The sequence below is a fragment of the Oncorhynchus kisutch genome, linkage group LG30 (genome assembly GCF_002021735.2).
Source record: "Oncorhynchus kisutch isolate 150728-3 linkage group LG30, Okis_V2, whole genome shotgun sequence".
In the NCBI taxonomy this organism is placed as follows: Eukaryota; Metazoa; Chordata; class Actinopteri; order Salmoniformes; family Salmonidae; genus Oncorhynchus; species Oncorhynchus kisutch.
Window position 1 is genome coordinate 38603556 of NC_034203.2, and position 10926 is coordinate 38614481.

General features: G+C 46.2%; 1 protein-coding gene across 1 annotated transcript in view; it reads right to left on the reverse strand.

Moving 5' to 3' along the window:
• LOC109874774 (zinc finger E-box-binding homeobox 1-like) overlaps positions 1 to 7140 on the reverse strand; it is a gene marked incomplete at its 3' end in the record, with an annotated part of 43035 nt that extends 35895 nt beyond the window's left edge. Inside the window, exon 1 of the mRNA XM_031810115.1 lies at positions 6990 to 7140. Coding sequence (XP_031665975.1) covers positions 6990 to 7140 — 151 coding nt within the window. The remainder of the gene's footprint in view (positions 1 to 6989) is intronic.
• Between the last annotated feature and the right edge of the window lie 3786 nt (positions 7141 to 10926).

Sequence of the window (10926 nt, forward strand, 5' to 3'; positions counted from 1 at the left end):
GTTTGGGGCTGGCTGAAAGAAGCTGAGAGGAGGTTGGGGCTGGCTGAGAGGAGGGTGGGGCTGGCTGAAAGAAGCTGAGAGGAGGATGGGGCTGGCTGAGAGGAGGGTGGGGCTGGCTGAAAGAAGCTGAGAGGAGAGTGGGGCTGGCTGAGAGGAGGTGGGCTGGCTGAGAGGAGGGTGGGGCTGTCTGAAAGAGACTGAGAGGAGGATGGGGCTTGCCTGAAAGAAGCTCAGAGGAGGGTGGCTGGCTGAGAGGAGGGTGGGGCTGGCTGAAATAAGCTGAGAGGAGGATGGGGCTTGCTGAAAGAAGCTCAGAGGAGGGTGGGCTGGCTGAGAGGAGGGTGGGGCTGGCTGAAATAAGCTGAGAGGAGAGTGGGGCTGGCTGAGAGAGGGTGGGGCTGGCTGAAAGAGACTGAGAGGAGGGGTGGGGCTGGCTGAAAGAAGCTGAGAGGAGGGTGGGGCTGGCTGAAAGAAGCTGAGAGGGTGTGCTGGCTGAGAGGAGGGTGGGGCTGGCTGAAATAAGCTGAGAGGAGAGTGGGGCTGGCTGAGAGGAGGGTGGGGCTGGCTGAAATAAGTTGAGAGGAGAGTGGGGCTGGCTGAGAGGAGGGTGGGGCTGGCTGAGAGGAGGTGGGGCTGGCTGAGAGGAGGGTGGGGCTGGCTGAGAGGAGGGTGGGGCTGGCTGAGAGGAGGGTACGGCTGGCTGAGAGGAGGGTGGGGCTGGCTGAGAGGAGGGTGGGGCTGGCTGAAAGAAGCTGAGAGGGTGGTGCTGGCTGAAAGAAGCTGAGAGGAGAGTGGGGCTGGCTGAGAGGAGGGTGGGGCTGGCTGAGAGGAGGGTGGGGCTGGCTGAAAGAGACTGAGAGGAGGATGGGCTGGCTGAGAGGAGGGTGGGGCTGGCTGAGAGGAGGGTGGGGCTGGCTGAGAGGAGGGTGGGGCTGGCTGAGAGGAGGGTGGGGCTGGCTGAGAGGAGGGTGGGCTGGCTGAGAGCAGGGTGGGGCTGGCTGAGAGGAGGGTGGGGCTGGCTGAGAGGAGGGTGGGGCTGGCTGAGAGGAGGGTGGGGCTGGCTGAGAGGAGGGTGGGGTGGCTGAGAGGAGGGTGGGGCTGGCTGAGAGGAGGGTGGGGCTGGCTGAAAGAAGCTGAGAGGAGGGTGGGACCAGCTGAATGAGGCTGAGAGGAGGATGGGGCTGGCTGAAAGAAGCTGAGAGGAGGTTGGGGCTGGCTGAAAGAAGCTGAGAGGAGGTTGGGGCTGGCTGAGAGGAGGGTGGGGCTGGCTGAAAGAAGCTGAGAGGAGGATGGGGCTGGCTGAGAGGAGGGTGGGGCTGGCTGAAAGAAGCTGAGAGGAGAGTGGGGCTGGCTGAGAGGAGGGTGGGGCTGGCTGAGAGGAGGGTGGGGCTGTCTGAAAGAGACTGAGAGGAGGATGGGGCTTGCTGAAAGAAGCTCAGAGGAGGGTGGGCTGGCTGAGAGGAGGGTGGGGCTGGCTGAAATAAGCTGAGAGGAGGATGGGGCTGGCTGAGAGGAGGGTGGGGCTGGCTGAAAGAGGCTGAGAGGAGGGTGGGGCTGGCTGAAAGAGGCTGAGAGGAGGGTGGGGGCTGGCTGAAAGAGACTGATAGGAGGGTGGGGCTGGCTGAGAGGAGGTTGGGATTGGCTGAGAGGAGGTTGGGATTGGCTGAAAGAGGCACTGCTAATAAAATGTACAATCAAATCAAATGTTATTGGTCACATACGTATGTTTAGCAGATGTTATTGCAGGTGTAGTGAAATGCTTGTGTTTCTAGTTCCGACAGAGCAGTAATATCTAACAATAGCAGCCTCCGTCTGCTTTAACAGTGTAACGTCAAATGTATTATCAGGCCAATCTCCTACGGTGACGGCAGCCATTACGTGTACTCTCAAAAAAAACTAACACAGTTACAGACGCACAAATATTAAACCTCCCTGTTGTTGTTATGGTGAGGGGTTAGTATGTCTTGGGAGGTATGATATAAACTGCTAACCTCCCTGTTATTGTTATGGTGAGAGGTTAGCATGTCTTGGGAGGTATGATATAAACTGCTAACCTCCTTGTTGTTGTTATGGTGAGAGGTTAGCATGTCTTGGGAGGTATGATATAAACTGCTAACCTCCCTGTTGTTGTTATGGTGAGAGGTTAGTATGTCTTGGGAGGTATGATATAAACTGCTAACCTCCCTGTTGTTGTTATGGTGAGAGGTTAGCATGTCTTGGGAGGTATGATATAAACTGCTAACCTCCTTGTTGTTGTTATGGTGAGAGGTTAGCATGTCTTGGGAGGTATGATATAAACTGCTAACCTCCCTGTTGTTGTTATGGTGAGAGGTTAGCATGTCTTGGGAGGTATGATATAAACTGCTAACCTCCTTGTTGTTGTTATGGTGAGAGGTTAGCATGTCTTGGGAGGTATGATATAAACTGCTAACCTCCCTGTTGTTGTTATGGTGAGAGGTTAGTATGTCTTGGGAGGTATGATATAAACTGCTAACCTCCCTGTTGTTGTTATGGTGAGAGGTTAGCATGTCTTGGGAGGTATGATATAAACTGCTAACCTCCTTGTTGTTGTTATGGTGAGAGGTTAGCATGTCTTGGGAGGTATGATATAAACTGCTAACCTCCCTGTTGTTGTTATGGTGAGAGGTTAGTATGTCTTGGGAGGTATGATATAAACTGCTAACCTCCCTGTTGTTGTTATGGTGAGAGGTTAGTATGTCTTGGGAGGTATGATATAAACTGCTAACCTCCCTGTTGTTGTTATGGTGAGGGGTTAGTATGTCTTGGGAGGTATGATATAAACTGCTAACCTCCCTGTTGTTGTTATGGTGAGAGGTTAGTATGTCTTGGGAGGTATGATATAAACTGCTAACCTCCCTGTTGTTGTTATGGTGAGGGGTTAGTATGTCTTGGGAGGTATGATATAAACTGCTAACCTCCCTGTTGTTGTTATGGTGAGAGGTTAGTATGTCTTAGGGCGTATGATTTTAGGGGGTATGATTGTTTTCTCATTTTGTCTGTCATAGATGAAGTGTACCTATGATGAAAATTACAGGCCTCTCTCATCTTTTTAAGTGGGAGAACTTGCACAATTGGTGGCTGACTAAATACTTTTTTGCCCCACTGTATCTCTACTACCATATATATCTCTACTACCATATATATCTCTACAGCCATATAGATCTCTACTACCATATACAGTTGAAGTCGGAAGTTTACATACACTTAGGTTGGAGTCATTAAAACTTGTTTTTCAACCACTCCACAAATTTCTTGTTAACAAACTACAGTTTTGTGAAGTTGGTTAGGACATCTACTTTGTGCATGACAAGTAATTTTTCCAACAATTGTATACAGACAGATTATTTCACTATAATTCACTGTATCACAATTCCAGTGGGTCAGAAGTTTACATACACTAAGTTGACTGTGCCTTTAAACAGCTTGGAAAATTCCAGAAAATGATCTCATGGCTTTAGAAGCTTCTGATAGGCTAATTGATATAATTTGAGTCAATTGGAGGTGTACCTGTGGATGTATTTCAAGGCCTACCTTCAAACTCAGTGCCTATTTGCTTGACATCGAGGGAAAATCAAAAGAAATCAGCCAAGACCTCAGAAAAAAGATTGTAGACCTCCACAAGTCTGGTTCATCCTTGGGAGCAATTTCCAAACACCTGAAGACCAGGGTTATTCGGAGAGAGAGAGAGAGAGCATTACTTGTATTTATGATTGTTCTCATTGTGGCTGTTGCCTGTCTGTCTGTCCGTCTGTCTGATCATGTTGATAACACCAGGTGGAGTGACCCTCATCCTCTCTGCTTTCTGAAAATCAGCCAGGTTCTTAAAAGCTCCCAGCTCCCAAATAATACCCAGTACCACACAGAGGAGCCGGGTGGCGCCAACAGTGGGAAATGAAACCAAGACAATAATGGAGGACCCACCACCCCGGTCCTTCTCTCCTTCTCTCAGAAAAGACACTAACAAAAGGCGGATCGAGAAAATTAACATTTTCTTCAACAATTTTCACAAAGCGTGATGTGAAAACATTTTTTTAAATTCAAATGCTTTGGTTGCATTCTCTGGCACTGAATCCCTTTTCAACCAAGATAGTGTGTTTCTTTGTCATGAAGAACCCTGGCTGGTGTAAGAGGGATTTGGTGAGTGAGGAGTATACTGTGTGGGACAGATGGGAGCAGCTGGAGGGATTAGAAGCCACAACTGTTTCCAAATGGACAGTTAGTTAGTACATGCTACACCTGTCCACAGTGTTGGCACTGGGTTACTGGACAACACAGGAGGCTGCTGAGGGGAGGACGATTCATAATAATGTCCAGAACAGAGCAAATGGAATTGCATCAAACACCCTGTTCCTGGAGAGCTACCGTCCTGTAGGTTCTCTCTCTAACCCTGTTCCTGGAGAGATACCGTCCTGTAGGTTCTCTCTCTAACCCTGTTCCTGGAGAGCTACCATCCTGTAGGTTCTCTCTCTAACCCTGTTCCTGGAGAGCTACCATCCTGTAGGTTCTCTCTCTAACCCTGTTCCTGGAGAGATACCGTCCTGTAGGTTCTCTCTCTAACACTGTTCCTGGAGAGATACCGTCCTGTAGGTTCACTCTCTAACCCTGTTGATGGAGAGCTACCATCCTGTAGGTTCTCTCTCTAACCCTGTTGATGGAGGGCTACCGTCCTGTAGGTTCTCTCTCTAACCCTGTTGATGGAGGGCTACCATCCTGTAGGTTCTCTCTCTAATCCTGTTCCTGGAGAGATCCCGTCCTGTAGGTTCTCCCTCTAACCCTGTTCCTGGAGAGATACCGTCCTGTTGGTTCTCTCTTACCCTGTTCCTAGAGAGATACCATCCACCCTGTTCCTGGAGAGCTACCATCCACCCTGTTCCTGGAGAGCTACTGTCCTGTAGGTTCTCTCTCTAACCCTAATCTAGCTCACCTAATTCTAATAACTAGCTGATTGATAAGCTGAATCAGGTTAGTTACAACTGGGGTTGAAACAAAAACCTACAGGAAGAACAGATCTGAACAGATCTGGAGAGCCCTGCCCTACTTTTGACCAGAAAGATTCGCCGTAGCAGGGAAGGACTCACCGTAGCAGGGACAGACTCACCGTAGCAGGGACAGACTCACCGTAGCAGGGACAGACTCGCCGTAGCAGGGACAGACTCACCGTAGCAGGGAAAGACTCGCCGTAGCAGGGACAGACTCGCCGTAGCAGGGACAGACTCGCCGTAGCAGGGACAGACTCACCGTAGCAGGGAAAGACTCGCCGTAGCAGAGAGAGTGGAGTCATACAGGGCTGACATCGTAGCAGGGAAGGACTCGCCGTAGCAGGGACAGACTCGCCGTAGCAGGGACAGACTCGCCGTAGCAGGGACAGACTTGCCGTAGCAGGGACAGACTCGCCGTAGCAGTGAAAGATTTGCCGTAGCAGGGACAGACTCGCCGTAGCAGGGACAGACTCGCCGTAGCAGGGAAAGACTCACCGTAGCAGAGAAAGACTCGCCGTAATAGAGAAAGACTCACCGTAGCAGAGAAAGACTCGCCGTAATAGAGAGTACACACAGGCAGAATACCTGACCACTGTGACTGACCCAAAATGAAGGAAAGCTTTGACTATGTACAGATTCAGTGAGCATAGCCTTGCTATTGAGAGAGACTGCCGTAGGCAGACCTGGCTCTCAAGAGAAGACAGGCTATGTGCACACTGCCAACAAAATGAGGTGGAAACTGAGCTGCACTTCCTAACTTTCTGCCAAATGTATGACCATATTAGAGACACACATTTCCCTCAGATTACAAAGACCCACAAAGAATTCGAAAACAAACCCAATTTTGACAAACTCCCATATCCACTGGGTGAAATACCAGTGTGCCATCACAGCAGCAAGATTTGACATGTTGCCACAAGAAAAGGGCAGCCAGTGAAGAACAAACATCATTGTAAATACAACCATATTTATGTTTATTTATTTTCCCTTTGGTACTATAACTATTTGCACATCGTTACAACACTGTACATAGACATAATATGACATTTGAAATGTCTTTATTCTTTTGGAACTTCTGTGAGTGTCATGTTAAGTGTTAATTTTTCTTGTTTATTTCACTTTGGTTTATTATCTACTTCACTTGCTTTGGCAATGTAAACATAAATGTATGTTTCCCATGCCAATAAAGCCCTTGCATTTGAAATGAGAGAGAGAGAGAAGCAGAAATGGGGAAGTACATAGTTGAGAGAGAGAGAAAACTATCTTCAATACTACAGCACATCTGCAAAACAGACCTACAGAGGCATCTTAACATATTCCCTTTACAGTGCACTACTTCTGACCAGGGCCATAGGGCCTACGTAGGGAATAGGATGCCAGTCTTACTCTAACTCACTGCTTTAAGACACGTGAAATAACAGAGACCACGTAAGTACATTCCCTATTCAGGTGACACAAAGGAAACAGGAAACTCTTAGTTGAAGCTATGGTTCTCAAACCCCTGGTCTCTCTGGAGCAACAGAATGTAAATGTTGTTGTCCTACTTCCTGAATGACGTGTCACTTCCATTATCAGTGGAACTTGGTCTACGGTCAATGAAAACACTGAATGTAAACCGCTCTGGATTAGAGCATCTGCGAAATGACTAAAATGTAAATGTAGATGTTCTGTATGTGGTCAGAGAAAGAGTGACAGAGAAAGAGAGAGAGAGAGAGAGAGGGAGAGAGTGAGTGAAAGAGAGGAAGAGAGAGAAAGAGAGAATGAGGGAGTTCTTTAGTATGAAAGAGAGAGAGAGAGAGAGAGAGAGAGAGAGAGAGAGAGAGAGAGAGAGAGAGAGAGAGAGAGAGAGAGAGAGAGAGAGAGAGAGAGAGAGAGAGAGAGAGAGAGAGAGAGAGAGAGGAGGAGAGAGAGGGAGAGAGAGAGTAGAGAGAGAGAGAGAAATGAGGGAGTTCTTCAGTATGTTCTGTATTGTATGGTCTGGCGTTTTACCTCCATCCCAGGTGTCTTGGTGCGTCTCCGTCCCGTTCTGGGATAATACTGCGGAGGTGTCTTCTGGCACAGTGCTGTCTCCATCAGGGTCTTCCTCCACTATGTGTAGCTTGTCCTCATCGTCCAGAATCTGACTGGGCCTCCACAACATTGTTGTAATTCGTTACTGCAAAGAGACGAGAGAGAGGGAGGAGACAACCAGGAGGGACAATGAGTAAGAAGTTAGTAGGCTACACCTTGTATGAGTCAGAACAGCCATAGGACGCAAGTCTACCTCCTGTTTCTGTAGTGGAGTAGCTTGATGTACAGTACACCCCCTGGACGCTAGGTCGATTAGAGATAGAGGAAGTCTGGGCTTACAGTTTAGTTTGTTGCATTGTTGTTGCAGATATCTAACGTCTTATTTGAAGTAGAATGATAAGAAAATCACTACATGTTGGAATTGTTAAGAGGATAAAAACAAATTTTTAAAAAGCTTAAATGACAACAGAGCGAGTGAAAACGTAATGCAAAAGAATCTAATCATTCCAAACACAACAAAAAAATTGGTGTAACCTTTACCCTCTAACCTTTACCCTCTAAATTTTTTTAAAATCTCTGCTGAGGACTAGTATCTATAACACTGCTAGCTATCTTGAATGTAATTTTCTCAAGTGGTGAACTGTGAACCTGAGACCTGTGTTCCAGCGGTTACACAGCCCCATTGACAGATAAAAGAGAGAGAGAGAGAGAGAGTCACACATACGCCCAGGCCATGACCAGGCAAACAGGCCCAACCCCCACTCTTACACTAGACCAAGCCAATGGCATGTACCAGATGCTCAGCAGGCTCTGCTCACACTTACCGGTTCAAGGCCAAATCACACGACTAACAACATTGGACACTTTATGGGACACAAAGCCTACACTATCTCATCCTGAGCTGAGGTCATCTGCCTTTGGCCTAAAGAGCAGGAACCTGGACTTCAACAAATACATCAGAAACACAGACATTGTCATGCTACAAGAAACATGGTATAGAAGAGATGGACCCACTGGTTGCCCTCTAGGTTACAGAGAGCTGGTAGTCCCATCCACCAAACTACCAGGTGTGAAACAGGGAAGGGACACAGGGGGTATGCTATTTTGGTATAGAGCAGACCTAACTCACTCTATTAAATTATTCAAAACAGGAACATTTTACATTTGGTTAGAAATTCAAAAGGAAATGATCTTAACAGAGAAAAATGTCCTCCTGTGTGTTACCTATATCCCCCCACTAGAATCCCTATACTTTAATGAAGACATCTTCTCCATCCTGGAGGGGGAAATCAATCATTTCCAGGCCCAGGGACATGTACTAGTCTGTGGTGACCTAAATGCCAGAGCTGGACAAGAACCTGACACCCTCAGCACACAAGGGGACAAACATCTGCCTGGTGGTGACAGCATTCCCTCCCCCATGTGCCCCCATAGACACAACTATGACAACATAACCAACAAAACGGGTAACATCTCCAACAGCTTTGTTGCACGCTGGGTATGTACATAGTTAATGGTAGGCTTCGAGGGGACTCCTATGGTAGGAACACCTATAGCTCATCTCTTGGCAGTAGTACTGACGACTACTTTATCACTGACCTCAACCCAGAGTCTCTCAGAGTTCACAGTCAGCGCACTGACTATCAGACCACAGCAAAATCACACTCTACTTGAACAGAGCTATGCTCAATCATGAGGCATCAAAGCCAAAGGATCTGAATAATATTAAGAAATGCTATTGATGGAAGGAAAGTAGTGTGGAAACCTACCAAAAAACAATTAGTCAACAACACATTCAATCCCTTTCAGACAACTTCATGGACAAAACATTTCACTGTAATAGTGAAGGTGTAAACTTGGCAGTAGAAAAACTAAACAGTATATTTGACCTCTTAACTTCCCTGTCAAATCTAAACATGTCAAGCAGACAATGAACAACAATGACAAATGGTTTGATGAAGAATGTAAAAACCGAAGAAAGAAATTGAGAAACCTGTCCAAACAAAAATATAGGGACCCGGAATACCGGAGCCGACGCCTTCACTATGGTGAATCACTAAAACAATACAGAAATACACTATGGAAAAAGAAGGAACAGCATGTCAGAAATCAGCTCAATGTAATTGAAGAATCCATAGAATCTAACCACTTCTGGGAAAATTGGAAAACACTAAACAAACAACAACACGAAGAATTATCTATCCAAAACGGAGATGTATGGATAAACCACTTCTCCAATCTTGTTGGCTCTGTAACAAAGAACAAACAGCAAAAACATATACATGATCAAGTACAAATATTAGAATCAAGTATTAAAGACTACCAGAACCCACTGGATTCTCCAATTACATTGAATGAACTACAGGACAAAATACAACCTCTTCAACCCCAAAAAGCCTGTGGTGTTGATAGTATCCTAAATGAAATGTTAAAATATACAGACCACAAAAAAGACTAGTATATTTCCTCAGTAAAAACAATGTACTGAGCAAATGGTCTTTTTACCAAATTACTGTACGACAGACCACATATTCACCCTGCACACCCTAATTGACAAACAAACCAAAGCAAAGGCAACGTCTTCTCATGTTTTGTTGATTTCAAAAAAGCTTTTGACTCAATTTGGCATGAGGGTCTACTATACAAATTGATGGAAAGCGGTGTTGGGGGAAAAATATACAACATTATAAAATCAATTTACACAAACAACAAGTGTGCAGTTAAAATAGGCAAAAAACACACATTTCTTTCCACAGGGCCGTGGGGTGAGACAGGGACGCAGCTTAAGCCCCACCCTCTTCAACATATATATAAATTAATTGGCGATGGCACTAGAACAGTCTGCAGTACCCGGACTCACCCTACTAGAATCTGAAGTCTACTGTTTGCTGATGATCTGGTTCTTCTGTCCCCAACCAAGGAGGGCCTACAGCAGCACCTAGATCTTCTGCACAGATTCTACCAGACCTGGGCCCTGACAGTAAATCTCAGTAACTCAAAAATAATGGTGTTCCAAAAAAGGTCCAGTCGCCAGGACCACAAATACAAATTCCATCTAGACACTGTTGCCCTAGAGCACACAAAAAACTATACATACCTCGGCCTAAACATCAGCGCCACAGGTAACTTCCACAAAGCTGTGAATGAGTTGAGAGACAAGGCAAGAAGGGCCTTCTACACCATCAAAAGGAACATAAAATTCGACATACCAATTAGGCTCTGGCAAAAATCCCTGAATCAGTTATAGAAACCATTGCCCTTCATGGCTGTGAGGTCTGGGGTCCACTCACCAACCAATAATTCACAAAATGAAACAAACACCAAATTGAGACCAGCTAATGATCAAAATCCAGAAAAGAGCCGTTAAAATCTACAACCACCTAAAAGGAAGCGATTCCCAAACAGTCCATAACAAAGCCATCACCTACAGAGAGATGAATCTGGAGAAGAGTCCCCCTAAAAGCAAGTTGGTCCTGGGACTCCAACAGAATTAGACCAAAACCAAATCATGAGAAAACAAAAAGAGTATTACTTGACACATTGGACAGAATTCACAAAAAAACTAGAATACTATTTGGCTCTAAACAGAGAGTACACAGTGGCAGAATACCTGACCACTGTGACTGACCCAAACTTAAAGAAAGCTTTGACTATGTACAGACTCAGTGAGCATAGAGTTGCTATTGAGAGAGACCGCCTTAGGCAGGCCTGGCTCTCAAGAGAAGACAGGCTATGTGCACACTGCTCACAAAATGAGGTGGAAACAGAGCTGCACTTCCCAACCTGCCAAATGTACAACCATATTAGAGACACATATTTACCTCAGATTACACAGAGCCACAAAGAATTTGAAAACAAACCCAATTTTGATAAACTCCCATATCTACTGGGTGAAATATCACAGTGTGCCATCACA